Here is a 20,354-nt window from a genome sequence, read left to right as displayed (position 1 = left end):
TTCAGATCAATTTATGTTAAATTCCACTCTGGATAACATGAGATTCATTCAAAGGTTTTGTAATATTTATCCATACATCTCAGATGAGGAAATGACAGATATAAGATACATATTATATTGTCTATCTATATTATGCTGTCTACATACTCTGCTTTCAAGACATTCTACAAAAAAAAAAATGTTGTTTGTTTTTTTCTATAAAATGCCTGACTAAATTTCGCACACTTGGGATGCCTAACTCTGAGCAAAGTGGCCCACCCCCTGTGTGTGACCTACAAAACATTGCTCTTTATGACAATGGTCCCAAAGCTCGGGTCTGTCTGTCTTGTTTCTGAGTCTGCTCTCAACAGGGAAAGAGTCTTAAAGTGAGCCTGAATGCCTTTACTCCAAGAGCCCTGAGGCGACAATGTACAGGTTTGAAAACACCTGCACCCCAACAGATCCACTTTTAGTGCACATCGAGAAGCCATGTTCCTCCAAAATGCTGTGTTTGTTCCTGAAAGTCAGATTTACCACAATTCCACAGGGGCCTTTTTGAGTGGCAGTGTCTATGGAATGTGACCAAAGAGATTGTTAGGAGGTAAACAGATGTTTTCACTCTTTTTGTGGTGAAGGGACTTTAAAATAACCCACACTTTACCTGTAAGTGGCGTTCACCTGCTGTGCCAGTGTAGTCATGGGATTTGTATTGCAGCCCTAAATGGCTTCGGTTTGCATTAGTCCTGGGGCAATCCACTATCTGACCACTGCCTCAACCAAGACCTGCTCCAGGCTACCTAACCGCAGAAACAGGAAACAGCTTGTGTGCTACCACTGACATGGCCTGTTGTCTGTTGTGATGCACGCGGCATTGCCATTGACGTATATAATACCTACCCAGGGCCCACACACGCACAACAGAGAAAGCTGGAGTTCCTCAAATTGTGACAAGCATTTGTGTTCAATCACTTTCATAATTAATGTAACAGTAGCCTAAATGATCGATTTATTTGATCTCTAGATTTATTTATTTATTTATTAAAATGATGTTTTGGTATTAAGATGTTATTTGGGGATCATTTTAACCGGAATTACCATATAAATGAGCCTACAGTGGAAAAGCGCCTACTGATCACTTTAAAGTGCTGTTGCACGAGAGCGCCATCTACTGGAAAAGATAAGACAGAACGCATTTACGAATTCTCGGACCCTTTTTACAGACCAGTAAAGTCATTTTTTTATATTTTCATTTTTTTTTTTTTTTTAATTTGTAAAACTATACTGTGAGTTATATTATTCTGGCATTAAATTACAAAAAGTGAAAATACTGGAGCGATGTTGTTTCTGAAACGGCTGCTCAGGGAGCATCTTTCTCTCTTCCGGCTGCTCTTAGCACGGGAATTCATTTCTCTATTTTTCCTCAAAGAAAGTTATGGAAACGCAATAGCGCATTTAAAAAAAAAAATACTGTTGAAATAAATGGGAATACAAATATATATATATATATATATATATAGTGTGTGTGTGTGTGTTCCATTTTCTTATGTTAAAAAAATGACTTAAGACTGCAAACTAATTGACATCATTGATTTTATTATATACATTATTATATACCTGTCAGATCAATTAGACCTAAGATATTTGACAGTGAAGAAAAACAACATCAAAACACTGCCATAAAAAAACATGACAGTAGGAAAGCGTATTTTCCTTAAAGTAAAGGCAAGTATTATGTATCAGATCAGGGCAAATCAAAGAGATTTGGCAACAGCAATGTTTGAATCAACCTCCTAAATATTGCAACAAATAGATCTCCACAGGCAAACAGCTCTCATCTGTGATCAACACTTATTTAGCTAGTGCACAGAATAAAAGAATAACCTTTAACAAGAACTAAACTGATGAACTGAAATGGAGGATTAGCCTACCCTGTTAAATTTTTTACAGGATTTTGATTGGAACAGGCAGAGTAAATACACAAATACATTACAAAAAAATTCCACTTCTGTCCTTTTTCTGATCTGGTCATTTCAAACTGCTTGCAAGTCTATGGTTACTGTATATAAATAAGGTTAAGCTTTCCATACTGTGATCCTTTGTTAATACTTTTTCTGTAGTTTCTTAGCACTTGTTGTGGAAACCCATGAGACATTTTGGAGAGTCTATGTAGCTGATGAAGATAGTGGAATTTCCATAATCTGTACCAAGGTTGATAAACCATTAGCCATTCCATCAAAGCTGGCTTTTAATTTTTTCGAAAGTGCCTGAATATGTTCACAAACCATTTGTATATAAGGCCTGAGTGAGCCGTACAACCCACAATAAATCTGATCAGCTGACAGATTTCAGCTCTGCTCTACAACAAAAGAGAGTTACACATAAAACTGAAGTCAGAAGACAAGGTTTAGCACCATGCCATTAAAACTAAATCCTAATTGTTCTTCATAACCGTTCTGCAAGTAATGACCTTAGAAAAAACCATGGTGTAAGAGGACACTTCAGTGTTTTCAGACATCAAAATTAGCATGCTCTAAAATTGCAGCTACGAACGAGGTTTTCACTTCCCCGATTTGTGTTTTGATGCCAAAGCTGATGACACAGTTGTACCTGCCACTTTTAGCTCAATATGATGTTAAACAACTGCTAATTGTCCCTCTGACATCCTGATTTACAGACAAGCAATCAAGGAAAAGAACCTAAAAGAATTATACCTGATCAAAATCGGAACTGCTCAGTTATCTTAAAAAAGCAGCCGGTGTCTGTCCTCAAAACACCAAGTTAACTAGCGGGTTTCCTAATTGAGGAGTTAGCCAAAATGCACCAGACTCATGACTGTAGTAAAAGAGTGTTGTAGTCCATCAGCATCTGTCTCGCTCAATGTGTAGTTCTCTTTGACAATGCGGTCGCAGCCGATCTCCCCGTTTCCAAAGAATCCCAAAAGCGGAACGTTGGAGAAGATCTTCCGAAAGGCGTCGGCCTCCACGTTATGCTGGTCATTGTAGTTCTTGTGGCCACGGCCCACACAAGCAAACATGAAGCCCATGGTGTTTCTCTCTGGGATATTAGCAGCCTTCAGCCGCTGGATAGTGGCTTCTACTGCTTTCGGGCTGTTTACGTCCTGGTCCACCAGAACTGAGGCACCCTGGATCTTGGAGCCACTGAAGGTTAGTCCTACTGCCCCAAAAGAGCCTGGAGAACAGCTGCATAAAGAGATTGTATAATGGAGATATCATTGTAATAATGTCTGAGACTGTAGGGTAATGTGAGGAAATAAGAAGCGAAAAATAGCTTCCTGTATGTGACACTAAAGCAATGTTAAATTACAAACTATCATGACGCAGATGATGGTAGAAAGGCATAGTGTGAAAACATGCTGAGTAAATCTCATGTTCACATAGGGGCAATTGTTGTATGTGGAGTTGTTGACCATAACAACTCTTTACAACACGAGAAAGAAAAAAAAAGGAACTAACTTGACTAATCTAAAATCAAGTTTACCATGAATTTTCTATACTTACCAGGTTTTGTTAATGGAAAAGACGTCCTCAACTTGTCCTCCAATAATAAGTACATTACTTTGGGAAAGAGGTTTCAGAAGCTTGTTAAGAAAACGTCCACCTCCAGGTTTATATGTGTCGTAGTCGAACACCAGCACCACCTTTAGATCAGGGTTATTAATCAACCCTGAAATCAAATACAAAGTATTTTGATATGACTTACCATTCAACTAACTCATTGGCTATATATACGATTTCTCTCTTTTATTATACATAAATATACATTAATACTTTTATTCAGCAAGGATGAATTAAACTAATTAAAAGTGACAAAGATATTTTTAATGTTAAAAAAGATTCTAGTTAAAAAAAAAAAAAATGCTGAAAAAGAATCCTGAAAAAAACTATAATGGTTTCCACAACAATATTAAGCAGCACAACTGTTTTAATCAATGATAATGAGAATAGTTTCATGAGCAGAGTTTTTAAATGATCATGTGACACTGAAGACTGGAGTAATGGGAGCCGGAAATTTTACATTTAAAAAACAAAAATTATTTTAAATTGCAATATTTTACATTGTTACTTTTTTAACTGTATATTTGATCACGTAAATGCAGCCTTGGTGAGGCATAAGAGATTTAAAAAAAACATTTTAAAAAATCTTAAATGACCCCATACTTTCATTACTATTGTTGTCTAAATGTTACGATCTTGTCCAACAATCTAAACACTTCACCTGCATCCTCCATTGCCGGTTCACTTATAGTCTTTTTGCAGAAATGGAAAAGCCGGATGGTGACCCCGTCCATGGCAGGGAAAAGCAGACTGAAGCCAGCTTCTCCCTCCTCATGCTCCTTTGGGGGGCTGCTGGGTAATCCACTGGGGGTCACTATAGAACACAGCATAAGAAATGACAGTTTTACTGTTGCACTGACATTGCAATCAAACACAGCAAAGGTAGAAGACAGGGAAAGAGGGAAAATTAGTCTTACCCACAATTCCTGGTGCGACTACGCCTATTACTTCACAACTGCTAGGTAGTAAGCGTCTCAGCTTCTCAACAGGATCTGAGTCCACTTCATCCTCACACCTCCTGGCTGCAGAGGGAGGATCGAAGAGAACAGGTGAGTCTCCTCATCATGACTGACAGGTTTTTTTTTTTTATATAGAAGTAATCAAGTAACGTACCCTTCCTGTGTCTGTGGCTACCAGACCCTCTGAAGTTCTCATGATTCACCATTAAGAGAGCTGTCTGGGGTAGCAGACAGATATTCTGCAAGGGGGTCAGACAAAAGACAAACATTAAAACAAATTGGAAAGAGTGAGATTTTCATTTCTAGAGCAGCAAAGACCATCAGACCTCCAAGTCTTGTGTCATAGTTCTAAGCAAAGCATGCTCTTCGTATATGGATGAGCCAGAGGCGGAGAGCCAGGTAAATCTCTGCCTCGTCCTCAGGACTCTGCGTGCACAATTCCTCCATAGCCTGCACACGCTACAGAGAAAAGAAACAATGAAATTAACAAACAAACTGATTCTGATTATTTTAGTTTTGACGGACTTCAGTCTGCAACTGATTGTAATCAAGGCATTTTGTTTTAATAAATCAATAAATTGCATATATGCACGCACATACTATTACATTAATTATTTTAACAGTACTTTTTAATAAAACCAGAATATTACTTGCTTTTGATACTTTATTGATCCAATTATGCATTTTAAAATACATTTAAAATACATTTTTATTAATATAAGCATCTAATCACTTGATTAATCATCCAAATAATCGATACAGCCGTATCAACACGCCATTTTATATTTATCAGACAGGCAGAGACAAAATCAAGTGAGGAACAATAGTGACAATATAAAACAAACACACACACACACACAACAACAAAAAAAACCCTCTTAGACACTTTAGTGTATACCGTTTTTTCATCCGATATATTTATATCAGTTTATATCTGTTTATAAAAGATAGTTTCTGATAGATAGTGTTGTGGTATTCCGCCATGTTTCTCACTGACACGCCCACAACTCGTAAAGATCGGAGATTAAAGAAAATCGCGAGCTTCCCACTGGTATTTACGACATTGTGGTGGCGTTCATGTGCGTTCAACTCGTAAATACGATCTATAGGAGATGACTTGAACGCACCATTAAGTTACATCAACAACTGATGTATTCTAGGCTAGTTCATCTAACGTAATCTGAGAAGGAACATCGGAACCTGTGAGATCGGACCAAACTAATCACTCAACAACGTAAACGTGTACACAAATATCCCGTTAAATTATAAATTGAGTTTATCTAATACCGCTTAACCTGGCTGTGATGGACTGAATGGGGTCTTCAAATAATTAGCTCAAAGCTAACAGGCTAAAACATCTCCAGTCAGCTAGATTTTTTTAACGTTACCTTGCGATACGGAAGAGATTTTTAGTCGGCACAAATGTCAAAATCCTTTCCACGACCTCGGCGACATTACTCAGGACATATCCTGCTTTGCTTTCCCACAAGGTGTTTGGAGGAGCTGCATCCCCTTCCATTTTCACACGGATTATCTTCTCACATTTGACCCTACACACGGAAGCGAACCGGAAGTTGTTTAAAAGTCTGACAATGGACGCCTGTACAGACCTCAGAAACACAGCTGACTACTGGAACATGTTTACAGTGTTTGCATTTATGATCTGTTTTAAATACAAGTTTTCAGTAAAGATCATTTAAACAAGAAATTATATAGTCTAGTACAGTCAGCCTTTATTTTATAAAGTCAGTGCTGCTGGTAGTGAGTAGGCCCACATGTAATCTGGATTACATAATAAAATTCCAAAAATTCAGTGGGCCTACTTGTAATTAGATTATATTACATTTTAAAATACTCGTAATTAGACTACAGTTACTTTTTTTTTACTGATTACATGATTACTTGTTCTCACGATTTCATTAAATTATTCAAAATTTTAAATTTTCCTTTCTAGAAAAATCTACTGCTTCTATACGTTCAGAAGGTCCTCCAGGTCTGAGGAATCGCACACACTCACAGAAAACTGAGACCCACGGCATGTCACTTTTCAGAAGGGTTTTCTCAACATTGCATAGGCTTTCTAATCAACAGGAATATATTTTCTTTCTCTTTGTATATAGCCTATGTATTTGGTCAATAAAGAAACAAGACATTAGGCATTTTGAGATTCGATTATTTTTATTCAGGTATATTGATAATTTTGGCAGTTGCAAAAGGAAAAAAAAAAATGTAAACATTTATATTTGTGTACCTGAGGGTGGTGCATTGCATTTATGCATGTTACATGTGATAATGATGGTTTGATAGTTTTACAAGTGTCTTATTCAGTTACTTGCTCTAGCCATATTTTCTGATTTTAGAAGTACTTCTGACATATAGCCTATAAATAATAAACTCTTATAACACAACACACCTTTGGTAATGATCCAAAGTGAGTTATATAATGCAGAAGGCACTTCCACCTTTCTATGTGAACTTTTCCCTCTACGTAAAATACACTGAAAGATCAAGGCTGTTAATCATTTAATGGACACAGGTTGCCATGATTTTTTAAATTTAATATTTAAGCTTTAGGTTTTGTGGATGCAACCCATAAGACAGTAAATCTTTTTTATTTTATTATTTATTTTTTAGCCCTGAGATAAAAAGATCAAGATCTCCAGTATCAACAATAATAGAATAATGAAATTATGGATTATCTGTCATCCATAGATTATTGGTTACTCTGTGTACACCACAAACAATAGACAGAATGTAATATTTAGTGTACATCCTGGTTTTTTTCTTATATAGTGAGATTAGAATTCATTAAGTGCTAAACTGAGCTCATGTGAAAGGACCCGGTTTTTCTGGAGCTGTTGATATAGGGGGTCTGGCGAGAAGAGAAGAGAAGAGAAGAGAAGAGAAGAGAAGAGAAGAGAAGAGAAGAGAAGAGAAGAGAAGAGAAGAGAAGAGAAGAGAAGAGAAGAGAAGAGAAGAGAAGAGAAGAGAAGAGAGTGAAAATTAAAGGAAAGATGTTAGTAAGAGCATTTACCCAAAATGGTTTATTAAAGATTATGCTGAAATCTTTCTTTTAATTCTATATTTGCATTGCCATAGAACCTTTGGTGCAAAATCATGATGGTATGAATATGATCATTACAGGTGAACATAAGCTGTCGAAGAGAGAAGCAACATGAGGTGATGAGAATGAGCTTTTTTTCTTTGGATTTTATTCAAGCTTCTCGACAATAAATTAAGGACATATGAAATCAAAAGAGTTAAGACATACTAAAGAGAGAAAGGAGTGGGGAGCTTACAGAGATGGGAGGAAGTTTTATTTTACAGAAAGCAAAAAATTTCTGTACAAGTGATGGGATTATAGTGCTGAGTGCTCCATCCCCACTGAGAATAGTGTGATGGAGAAGGCGGCAACAGAGAAAAGGAGAGAAACAGAGAAGAAAATGAAGGAGATGCCGCTCAGATGGTGCCCGGAGCCAGAGATGAGATGTAAAAAATTTAACTGTGCAGGGGGAAAAAAAGAGAAAAAAGGAGTTGAAACAAATGATAGATGGTGATATTGAACAACAAAGGGCATGCAAGAGATCAAGTGTTTGCTTGTGTGTAATCTACTTTTCTACTGAGTTAATCAATAGAAACACTTATGTGATGCAGGCTCTAAAATGTATAGTGGATTCTAAAATCCATCAGCAAACCTGAAAATTAATTTATATTAGCAGACTGAGAATCTGGAAATGCTATTAATCCAAAAGCACTTGTGCACACTGGAGTAACAGGTGGGGATAGTTACATGGAGGTCATGTCGTTGAGAGCGTGGTCCAGCTCCTCGCTGATGGCTTTGTACTTGAGTTTCTGAGCATACAATTCATCTAAAGTAGCCAATTAAAGGCCAGAACGGTGGAGGATGTTGAATGGAGAGGAATGGAAAAGAATGGAGAAACAAGAAAACAAGGGACATGAAGCAGTGCAAAGGCGGATTGAACAGTGACAAGTGGCCATAGAGAGACAGAAAAAAGAAAGGCTAAGAAAAAAAATGAAACAGAAATGAAATGAGGTGAGATTACCTTCATCAATAATAAGAAAAATATGATCTTTTAAATACCTAAAGATAGCAGTGCCGATAAGTACTGCTGTTAATTTAAAGGCGTATCTTCTAAATCACTATATGAATTGTTAATAGCAACATATCCTCTTAGAAATAAAGGTTCCAAAATGGTTATACCAGCGATGCCATAGAAGAACCATTTTGGTTTCCCCAAAGAACCTTTCAGTGAACAGTTCTTTAAAGAAACATTTTTTTCTTCATGTGAAGAACATTTTAATAATCTAAAGAACCTTTTGTGCAATGGAAAAGTTCCATTGGATGTTAAAGGTTCTTCATGGAACCATATATGCCAATAAACAACCTTTATTTTTAAGTGTATGAATGCAAAAAGGACTCGAACCTGTTATTCTAAGGATGCAACTAGCGTTTCTCTATAAAATGAAAAAGTCTTACGTTGATTCTAAATAGCTTGTTTTAACCCGTGTCTAATAGCAGCATGAAAAACAGTGTTGACATACCCTCCAGATCATCAATGGTCTTCTCAAGCTTGGCGACTGATCTCTCAGCAAACTCAGCACGAGTCTCAGCCTGGAACACAGAAAGTTTGTCAGGCCCTCTTATATCAATGCTCACACACACAAAAAATAGGTGATGGACTCACCTCCTTCAGTTTGTCAGTCAAGACCTTGATCTCCTCCTCATATTTGTCCTCCTTAGCTGAGTACTGTAGATGGAAAAAAAGGATTAAAGGGTTGTCTATAAACACCAACACACAAAACAAATATACGCAGATGATCATTCATGCATACACATAAATACCTCTACACACACACACATATTTACACGCTTACCTTCTCAGCCTGGGCCTCCAGAGACTTCATGGTGTTGGTCACAGTTTTCAACTCCTCCTCCAGCTCAGAGCACTTGCTGTGGGAGAGTGACAGAAAATATGAGACAAAAATAGCCAGGCAGAGGCATGTTTTTAAAAAGTATTCAATTTGTTTGTTTTTACCCCTCATTGAGCTCAGCACGCTCCTCAGTACGCTCCAGCTCAGACTCAACAATCACCAGTTTACGGGCCACCTGTGTACCATCACAAAAGAGAAAAGTTGTGAGTGTACATGCATTTGTTTATGCTGTCCAAGGAGAAGACATTATTTTATCGGAAATATTTTTTTTATATATATATATTTGGACTATATTTATTTGTAATAAATTATAAGAGAGAGAGAAAAGAGAGAAAACCAACCTCCTCATACTTGCGGTCAGCCTCCTCAGCAATGTGCTTGGCCTCCTTCAACTGGATCTCCTGCAGCTCCATCTTCTCCTCATCCTTCAGGGCCCTGTTCTCAATGACCTTCATGCCTCTGAAAGCGAGAGAGAGAGAGACTTTGGGTGTTATTTTGCTCCCTAAAAATCACGAGACCTATTACATATGTTTGATAAACTATAGCATTTGTTTAACACTGCATCAAAATTTGCTAGTTTCGAAACATCAAACGTCTATCCTCCTCTTAAAATGGGGATTTTTGGCTGTCAGAGGTTTTGGATTTATATCTAACAATTAAAATCATACTTTGCCATAACTTGACAAAATCTACTGAATTGATATTCAATTTACTGTAATAAAAACTGTAATATAAACTCATTTTAATTTCCCATTTTTTTATTGACTTGTATTAAACTGATTTAATTTTATATTTGTTTAATGTTTATTGCTAGAAAAGTCCATATCATTGTTTAAATTGTATTTATATGTCTCTTTTTTATTTAAACAAAAAAACTAGTTTTTATTTTTTTTGGAGGGGGGGGGGGGGGTAGTTTGACCTCCTGATATTTCACTTATATTTCTTTTATTGACAAAATTATTGGTACTATACGGTTATCCGGACCACACGTGACCACACGTAAATGTACTATAGGTTAACCTAACCCTAACCCTAGGGTGGTCCGGATAACCGTATAGTTCCAAATTATTTTTAAGAGTCTCAGGCCCTACTTTGTTTCCATACACACCTCTCACTCTCATCAGCAGCCTTCTCAGCCTCCTCCAGCTTCTGCAGAGCAGTGGCCAGACGCTCCTGAGCGCGATCCAACTCCTCCTCAACCAGCTGGATGCGTCTGTTCAGGGAAGCGACGTCAGCCTCAGCCTGCGCACACACACACACACAGCAATGAGCTGGAGCTCACGACGCGCACTCACACGCCTAGAAATGCACATTTCACTAGATGCAGACAGACGGGGGTTTGAGAAATATCTCTAGAACTTAACGCTCTCGTTTTCCTCAAACTAATAAAGGTTTTCAGTGTGAGTTGTGATGTGTTCACCAATATCACACAACATGTAAAGGTTATCGTCTAGGATTTTTGGTAAACATTAGCACTGAAAGGCAGGAGGACGGGAGCTGTCAAAAAGCTTCACCGCCCTCTCCATCTGTTAAGCGCCAGTTCACCATCAATTATCGCGACTTTCTAACGACGCGAAACACTGACAACGTTGTTTAAACCTAATTTTCATGACATATCCTGCTTTTTTGATGGGAAAACGCGCTACAGTTTGCCTACTAATGCACTTAAATGATTATGGCAGGTAAGCTCACAGATTGCCTGGCTGCGCGCTCGGACGCGAGCTCCTCTTGTAGTCTCAGCATGTTGCTTTCAGCATCGTCTGCTTGTTCTTGCAGCGATCTGATTTTCTTTTTCACAGCCTCAAGTTGTGCCGTGCCAGCCATCACGGATAATACGGGTTGTTTGAATGGTTATCACAGGACGTGACTGCGATCTGGTTAAGCAAGTCGTTCTATGGTTCATTCCCAGTCTGGTAACAAACACCGGAAGTCAATTCATTTACGCTGTATTATCGCATTTTAAACTACCGCTTTGGCCACAATATCTGTTTATAAATTAAATGAAAAGAGAAATGTCATTGCGTTTCGTGTATTGTGGCAAGAATGAAAGCTGACAATAAGGAACACTATTAAAAATTTAATAAATAAAAAAAATAAATGTAATTGTAATGAATTGGATTTGCGAAACTGCAAATTGTTTAAGTGTATTTAAAATGCGACAATCTCTCCGTCTATTCTTTTCACATTGTAGCCTATACAGATTTTATACTCATTTAACTGTGTTCGATTTTCTGAGCGTACAGCGCCATCTTGTGATGTGTTTCTGCAATACAAGTGGAGCACAATTTCTCCCAAGGAGGTGAAATACAGATTGTTTTCGTTTGGTGAAACTGGGAATTCTGGGCTTCTTCTCTAATGACATCATGGCGCCTCTTCCCAAGGAACTACAAAAAAGAGGAGGTCCTACAAGGGTACCTATTTTATTTTAACATAGCTATAAGTTATAGCGTTTTAAAAATTACATTTAGTTAGTGAGCGCTAAATAGATGCTCGCGAACATAAGTTGCTTTTGTTTTAAGCTATAACTGTCTATAGCAACAACTGCTCGATCGCTGCATCGACAAAAATAAGAGGCCATTATTTATTTATTTAAGACATCACAAAATATATAGACAACAGTGCGTCCTTAGTATTTTGTGAGCTGACGGCTAACGTTAGCTAACTTCGCTAGGGGCGCCAAAAGCTTAGAATGACCCTCCTTTGATCATTTGAGCCCACAAAATTACCTGACAGAAATCGTTTCAAGACAAGTCAATGAACAAGTCTTTATATTTATTAAAAATCTAAATTGGGCCATCAATCTATATTCCTATTGTATTAGGCTATATTGTTTTGTATTGTATAACGAATAATGGGTTGACATTCATTTTTAGTCCTAGAACTATATAACAGATATAACTTTTATTATACAATATAATTATTTGTATCGTTTATAATACTATATAGATGGATGATGGCTGATGGTCTTAAGTATCCAACGAGGGTGAGGTGAAATTCTACACGGACCCTATTAAGACGATTGTAGGTGGGCAAGACGAACCCCTCAGACGCTTGCCTTATAAAGCGCACTGCTAAATTTAACTCGCCGTTTGCATACACTCTCCTGCAACTGCACATATGGCATTCGTTTACCAGGTGGGGGTTAACAACTTTTAAGAATGGCCTTGAGTCATTTTAAATGACAAATTTTGTAGTTTCCGATAAAGTTTAGTCGGTAAAGCATTGCCAAAGTACGAGATGGTAAATTTGAAATCACGTGTAGCCTATATAATAAGTTCAACAGACTGCCTAGCAGGGGTGGGCACAGGTTACGCGTGACATCAGACGGCATGCTTACATCGGTAGCTTTCTTCTCAGCCAGCTCCAGTTTCTCCTGAGCATCCTTAAGGGCCTCTGAGTATTTGTCCAACTCATCCTCAGTGCCCTTCAGTTTCTTCTGCAGGGCGACCAGGTCATCCTCAAGCTGCAAGAGGAGCACGTGTGTCAATGGACATGGATAGGCACAAGAACAACTGCCATACATCAATTAACCATGCAGGCCAATAAAAAAAGACAGTCTAAAGTATTAGTGAGACATGAAAAAAAAAGAAAAGAATGAGAAATAGATTATGAACTAGATATATAAAAACTTATTAAAAATAGAATAACAGCATATGCTACAGCATAATAAGTTGAGAAAACAAAAATCAGACTTCATAAAGTCTGATCTATAAAGGTGTACAAGAGACACCCGGGTGCCCATGTCCAACCTGTTTGCTTCTGTCCTCTGCTCCCTTCTTATCGCCCTCAGCCTGCTCTGCTCTGTCCAAGGCATTCTCCTTGTCGAGCTTGAGCATCTGCATCTTCTTCTTAATGGCATCCATGGCTGTGTTAGTGTATGGGTGGTCACACCGAACTGAGAGAGGCGATGAGCGTCTGTGCTGAACCGAACGCTGAGCTGGAGTGCGAGCTCGTCTCGCTGTAGCCTGTCAAATATGTGCCTTCACAGGAGCCTGAGAAGTTCCGCAAGACACCCAATACTTTTTAGGGAAGGACTCTTAGCGGTTCCTCCTGCCTCGCGTCTTTTTTTAAGGATCTGGACGGCGATTCGCTGCCCTCAGACATTTGACCATTGAAATGCCTATATATGGGATCTGAGGGCCAAGACGTCTTACAAGGGGGCCGCGTTCCTATTTCTAACACCCTGAACCTGAAGAGAAATCGAGGGAAGAGGAGCAAAACTGTCCGGAAAGCAATTTACCCGCTGTCCAATTCATGCTAAACGCTGAATATGCGAACCCCAACATATAAAATGTTTATTATTTCCCCTCATAAACTCTTTACAAAGAAAAGTAAAAGTCTTTGTGAGAAAAAAATCGATTGGTTTTATACAGCACACGAGGGTCTCATGAAAGTGATTATCTTAAGGAAAGGCGTTACTATCTCTGGGTCAGCCTCGTAACAGAGAGGCATGTCAACGAGTCCCTCAGGCATTGTTCATAATCTGAAGAGCTTTAGATACGGTGGCTGTTGAACAGCAATCTCTCAGCACGCTAGCATTCATTCAAGTATCGTGCTGGCTTTAATCGGCCGCGGTAAAAGCCCCCCAAATCTCTTGGAATCACAACGACGTGCCGTGTGGCAAAGCTACAGCTGTCGGCCATGCCGCGAAGATACAAGCCTCATGTAACGCGTCTATATGGACTTTGCTACACCATTTAATAAATTGTCACTTACGACTGAGGTTACTTGGGTCAATATCGTACACGTGCAAGTTAGGAGAGAAAATGGGCTACATTGTGTTTGATACAGTTTTTACCTTCATAACAGTTTTAATGTAAAGGTGTTGTTGGATAAGAAGATCATAAGAGTGTTTCTACAAAGCTGAGGTGTTTGCACTTAACATTAGGCTAATTTCTTACACTCTCACATTCCCACTCCAACTTTTTCCAGGGGGTTATTTTTACCCTTCCCCTCCTGAAGGAAGCACCTGCCACGGTCTCTTCTTAGCTGTTGTAAGACAAGCTTTGCAACATGCACAACTAATCTTAATCATGGATCACACAACAGTGTTTAAATCATTGTGTAGTCGCCTATTACAAATGTACTGAACTATACTAATGAACTACATGCACTTAATTTGCACAGAACCGCTTTTATGTGCATGTTTAGTGCTGTCATTCAGTATGAAATATGTAACATGGACACTTTCTTTGCCTTCATGGTCTTACATTGCGTTAAAGCAACCTTTTTTTGTGCAGAGATGCTGATGGAAAAACATACACTTAGAATTGTTTCTGTATGCCTTAAGATAGATTCAAATAAATTAGTCTAGCTTCATTCTTTTTCTCACCGCTTTTAGTCTTCCAGAAAGATCAGACTAACAAGTTATAGCCAGAAACATTCAAGCAGACGTGCAAAGCTTCCTCATGGGGAAGGCCTTTCAACGGTACATTTACGCCTGGCACTTCAGCCTGCTAAATGCCTTTGATTTAACTTCAAGATTTTCTGGATGCTGCTAACTTTGATACTATTTTGTATCATTTGTATGATGTAATTTGCAGTAATACACACTCTTAAAATGTGAGTTTTCACAGCAAGGCCATAAAATAACCAGTCTGAGTTTTTCGAAGAACCTTTCAGTGAAGCAATGCCAACTTAATTTTTAGGAATTTAGTCTGAAATTGATTTACAGAAAGCAGCTAAATAAATTTAGCTAATGAAAACTAGTGAAATTGACACTTTAAATGTTTAGAATGGTTATATTCTGTTAACTGAGATCTAAGATTAAAGTATTGCTAGAGAGGTGCTATGATGGAATAGAATTAAATAGCCATGAACTCCATTATGTTGAGACATAAAACATAACTATACACAATGGGTTCACTTCTCACTATCTTTCCCTCTATCCCACTAAAATCATAATGCTTGAAACGTCTGCCTGAGAACATTTACCATGCAGTTCTACTTGCCAAACCAATTGAAACTCCAATTGTACTAACTGTAAATCTTTAAACATGCATATCTGCTATGATCATCTCCCCACAGGGGACTAAAATTAGCACCTCTCTGAGTATGTGATCCCACCCAATATAGCCCCATACCCTCATGCTGACTAAGACATACCACCTCAGCCCTACCCCATGCCAAAGACCAATGGCTTAAAGGGGCAGCCAGCCTGAACTGAGTGCAGTACTGCCATACAGAGTTGATCTAGGACCAGATTACATTATGTCAGTTCACAATCATAAAGAATATCTCAGAATAACAGCAAAACCGGTAGAAACAGGACACTGATACATGCTTTAAAAGAACGAGACAATGTTTGTGTCAGTCGATTTAACAAATCACAGATGCAAAGTAAGTACCTTTTTTTAAATGTATATATAAATCTCACAAAGCCTTACTATTTGGGGAGAAGGGTGAGAAGGTACATAGAAGGTAAACTTGCTTCTATTAGGCATCTTGCAAAAGATTTATAACTTTCTAAATTGAGACATATTTACAGATGACTGCATAGAACATTAATCCAAACTCAAGCATAGTTCATGCGAGATAGCAAAATATTTATATTTTTCTCAAAGGAAGATTTGTCACAAATACTAAACTTTTGTATTTTACACTTTTGTGATGAACATTTTGACTTTTTGTTTCCCTTCATTGCCTGTCTACTGATAAAAATGATTCTGTGGTGAAGTAAATACTACAGAAAAACAAACAAATGTAATTTCTACATGAAATAGTTAAGTCAAGAATTCAAGTAAATTCTACATTAGTACTCAATTCAAGCTTGTAGAACTTAAATCGTAAAAAAATATAAAAAATGAAGTAAAACCTACTCAAATTTTTTTATTTTTATACTTGTGTTCCCATCCTGCACTGGGGCATGACTAATTAACAAGGTTGATTTTTCTGTTTTCCTGCTGTATTTACATGTTTTTATCTTTGCTTTTGTTGTTAGGTTTAGTGACTTGCCATTTTGTGACATCTGGAATTTATTTGCTATACTGACACATTCATACTGTATACTCAAAAACGATCCATTGAATGTTACTGTCATTGTGTATTGTGCATCAAGCAGAGGTCTCTGTGTTCAGGTATCACATTTTGTCAATAACGTAGAAATGGTGTCTACACAATATCTATTGTTTTATATACTTAGATGTTCCTAAGTAAAGCATACACTTTAAAAGCGTGGTTTAATTCAGAGTTATATTGTTTGAGTAAAAAGTTTTGCAAGTAGAAAGTAGAAATTTTGCCAGTAGAAATTACTCAAACTTTTACTGGCCAAGTTAGTTATTTTCTTTGTTCATTTTACTTCACTAAGTTAAGTAGAGTTAACTTAATTCCTTGTGTGATATTTACTTAAAAAATGTATACAAAATCTTTACATAAATTTTACGGGGTTTTTTTTTCAGTGCATGTTTTTTAAATGTTAATTTAAACTGTATGAATAAAAAAGTATGAATAAAATTAATAATTACTACAACTATCAGTATTATTATTACTACTACTATTATTATAAAATGAACAAAGTATTAATACATTATTATTATTGTACACATTAAATACACAAGTGATTAACTAAGGGAAGTGACAGGCAGCTGAAGCCCATGCAAATGTTTTTGTAATATAATAAATGAAAGAATAAATTAAAAGGTTTGTGAGAGTTCATTCTCCAATATACCATATAAGAAGAAACCTTATAAAATAAGAATTGTGATAGTTAACTTTCTAACAGTTCAGTGCACAACCAGCAACTTATACTGTGGGTCCATTGCCAATTCACTCTCAGGCAAGGTATAAGAAAAGCATTCCATATGAAGATGAACATCATATAAAGAGAACTATACTTTGAAACCCTTTATTTTAAGTTAAAATGTTCTTCATTATAGACAGATGCTTTACATGTAACTTCAGGTCTACGCTTTTACGGCAATGCTACAAGCAATTATTCAAAGACACCCAAAAATAAACAAGTCAATTGATTTTTCAAAATGTGAAGTCACATATAGTAATTTCTCAATATTTTAGACTCTTCTATAGTCAATGCATGAGATGGCAACATTGATCATTCTGCAACTCTGCCATTAGAAGACATGAAGCATGCACAAGAAATGCAGGACAAACATGTGCTGTCTTAACATAGACACATATTCGTATATAAGCCATATACATTTACAGCCACATGAAGCAGACAGACACTTTCCAGACAGAACTATAGCTAAAGGGAGGAACTGCTTAAAGTGAGTTGCACAGGCCACGTTATGACCGACAATGACTTGTTGCAGTAATTACCAAACTTCAACTTGTACTCTTCCAGCTCTGAGCATCAGAGAGCACAAAAGTAGTAACAGATAAGCAGCAACTTAGCTATGACAGACACACTACGGTGAATGCAAGCCAGAATGTACACACCTGATCTTGTATCCTGCAGTCAGAGAACTGATACGTTCATTTGACTGATAAACTAAGGCACTGAAACTAAATGCACATAAAGCCAGAGAAAGGAGGGCTGTAGTAGCAAAGCAATGAAGCAACGAGAACCGAATGTGATTTTCAGGATTGCATATGACCATCATACAAGCATAAAAGTGACACACCAGAAGATAAGGCTAAAAATCAGAAAGTCATACCAGCATCAAATGATTTAGAACATTTAGATAAGGGATATGATGAAAAGAAAAAATAACTCAAAGTAGCTACAAACAGCACTATAAAATACTGCAGTGGCCAATAATTTCAGGACCAGAAAAAAAAAAAATATTCTTAAAAATTTGCATAAATGTTGAAGTTACAGTATGTCTGGCTCCACCAAAAGTGAAAAGAAACATTCAATCAGCCTTTTAAACATACATCCTCATGCCTGCAGACAACAAATATGAGAAATTCAATTCCATTACATTTTAACACATACATTCAGTATTTAGGGTTCATTCATGTAAAAAAAAAACAAAAAAAAACTGATGTGGTTTAAGGTCATATTGTAAAAAGGTTTTAAGGAGTTAGAGGTGGATTTTCCACAGTACTTTTTTGAGGTTAATATGGTCTTTTGATTCTCCATTTATAATCCACGAATCACTACATCCGGTCATTGCATTCTCAAAAAACGTATGGTCAACAGGAAAAAAATCATTTGAGAAGCTGCATTTTAGACCTTTCATTCTGAGTGATTTTGTTTTACATTGCACATGTACGCACATTTCGCTACATAAATATCTTTTATTTGTATACTTTGTGAACTTCGAAGCAATGAAAGTGAAGCATAAAAAAAAAAAATTATCTCACCATTACAAATGTACAAGTGTTAAACATTCAACTGGAGTTTAAAAGGCTGTTCTCTAACAATCAGGTTTCCTTTCTGCTCGACTTTGAACTTGATGTAATTGTCAAAGTCTGTATCTTGTTTGAAACCCTAAAATGCTTTATTTTAATGACTGAGCTCAAACAGGCCCATCTCATTAGTTCATCTTCAACACTCCAATCCCACAAGTGTAATCCCGCTGTTCGGCACGAACATGCACACACACTGACAAGTTCAGAATCATGCCAGAAATCCAAAGCTTCTTCATGAGGGTGTGGTGGAGGCATGAACACATTCACGGTAAAGGAGATGAGATGGTTGTTGTTTGTATAGTTCTTCAAGAGTTTAAATATTAAAAAAATTCACAATCCAGTCAACTAATTCAATAACCCTTCATCAGTTTGGACTGCACTATAGGTTGAAGAGAAACCCATCTGCGCTCTGAAGGCAAAAATCAAATGGTGGACAACTTGATCACGAGGAAGCCAACATATACGTTTAGTCCTCATCTTCTCTGAGTTCACTTGGCAGGAACTTGTACTGTTGTTGTCTGATCTGTGCCAGCTTCTTACGGGCCTCTTCCAGCTCCCTCTCCTTCCTCAACATCTCCTCCTGAGCAGCAATAATCTGGGCCAAACAGACAATGGAACACAATTAAAACAATAACTGAATAAAGCTTAATATGGGGCAGCATAAATTGAATAACATACACACACACACACACACACACACACACACACACACAGGGGTGTGCCGGTTTCAGAATTGGTGATGCCGGTTATGACGTGAGTCAAATGTGACGGTTCGTAACATAACCGAGGGGGGAGGGGAGGGGGGGGGGGGGTTGCGACGTTCGTCTGTTATAGGACAATTTAGTTTGAATAAACGAGCAGACACTGATTAGCTATTTGATCGCCTAAATTTAAAAAAATTAAATTAATATTTGTGTAGTGTTCAATGTTGTTATCGATAGAGATACGCGGATGGGGTATTATTTCATCCGCAACCGCATCACAAAACTCATCCGCACCAATGTTTTTGGACCAAATTTCAAAGCCGCACCCGCCCGCCATCCGCCGATTGTTTTGCGGTCTATGGACGATGCAATGCTCTGCTGATGCGAGCCGCAAGAAAGCCCTTTTCTGTTCTAGAAAGGATGCAGCAAAGATATTTAATGCTAATGTATGAGGCATAGGCCTACGCTGAGTTTCATTCATTTACGATGAGATGCGCTCTAGTTCACAATGCAATGCAAGTGAACGTGGCGCACCGGCGCCTCCATGTCACGGTTATTATATTGTCATTTGCTTTTTATTTATTAAATACATGCAATTGGTTGATGAAACATTTATTAAAATTAATACACAATTTATACAAAACGAAATTCGCTTTAAAGAAAGGCTTTCTACAAAGAAAAACTTAATGAAGTGGTAAAAATCATGTCTGACGATTTACAAAACAAAACTTGCGTTGGTACTTGGCAAAGAATACAGTTGGAAACGACGTAGACCATTAATGACACAGACTGTTAACAATTGTTTTTAATTAGTGTTTAAACATTCTCTATGATAAAAAATGTTTGTAAAAAATATTTTAATAACACGG

At 37.4% G+C, this 20,354-nt stretch overlaps 3 protein-coding genes across 6 annotated transcripts in view; all 3 read right to left on the bottom strand.

The window, feature by feature from the left end:
* Positions 1-2,581: 2,581 nt before the first annotated feature.
* fbxo22 (F-box protein 22) lies at positions 2,582-6,078 on the bottom strand. The gene is made up of 7 exons (XM_079867203.1): positions 5,902-6,078; positions 4,840-4,972; positions 4,668-4,752; positions 4,472-4,576; positions 4,216-4,368; positions 3,498-3,663; positions 2,582-3,179 (listed from the first exon to the last, which is right to left on the bottom strand). Exons 1-7 carry the CDS (start codon positions 6,030-6,032, stop codon positions 2,786-2,788), a joined length of 1,167 nt encoding a protein of 388 aa, XP_079723329.1. The 5' UTR covers positions 6,033-6,078; the 3' UTR covers positions 2,582-2,785.
* A 1,200-nt stretch (positions 6,079-7,278) lies between these two features.
* tpma (alpha-tropomyosin) lies at positions 7,279-13,564 on the bottom strand. Of its 2 annotated transcripts, XM_079867204.1 has the most exons (10): positions 13,216-13,564; positions 12,804-12,929; positions 10,575-10,708; positions 9,808-9,925; positions 9,571-9,641; positions 9,410-9,485; positions 9,220-9,282; positions 9,077-9,146; positions 8,304-8,382; positions 7,814-8,015 (listed from the first exon to the last, which is right to left on the bottom strand). In XM_079867204.1, exons 1-10 carry the CDS (start codon positions 13,327-13,329, stop codon positions 8,012-8,014), a joined length of 855 nt encoding a protein of 284 aa, XP_079723330.1. In that variant the 5' UTR covers positions 13,330-13,564; the 3' UTR covers positions 7,814-8,011. The 2 variants fall into 2 exon arrangements, with proteins under 2 accessions (XP_079723331.1, XP_079723330.1); XM_079867205.1 differs by lacking the exons at positions 7,814-8,015; positions 8,304-8,382 and adding an exon at positions 7,279-7,385 and having other exon boundaries at positions 13,216-13,477.
* A 3,720-nt stretch (positions 13,565-17,284) lies between these two features.
* tln2a (talin 2a) overlaps positions 17,285-20,354 on the bottom strand; it is a 57,632-nt gene continuing 54,562 nt past the window's right edge. For all 3 annotated transcript variants that reach the window (XM_079867198.1, XM_079867200.1, XM_079867199.1), the window contains one exon: positions 17,285-19,376. In XM_079867198.1, the coding sequence (XP_079723324.1) occupies positions 19,248-19,376 (129 nt within the window). In that variant the 3' untranslated portion in view covers positions 17,285-19,247. The remainder of the gene's footprint in view (positions 19,377-20,354) is intronic.

The sequence above is a fragment of the Squalius cephalus genome, assembly GCF_949319135.1.
Source record: "Squalius cephalus genome assembly, chromosome: 3".
Taxonomy (NCBI): domain Eukaryota; kingdom Metazoa; phylum Chordata; class Actinopteri; order Cypriniformes; family Leuciscidae; genus Squalius; species Squalius cephalus.
Note: the sequence above shows the minus strand (reverse complement) of the source record. Positions and strands in the feature narration are given on the sequence as shown.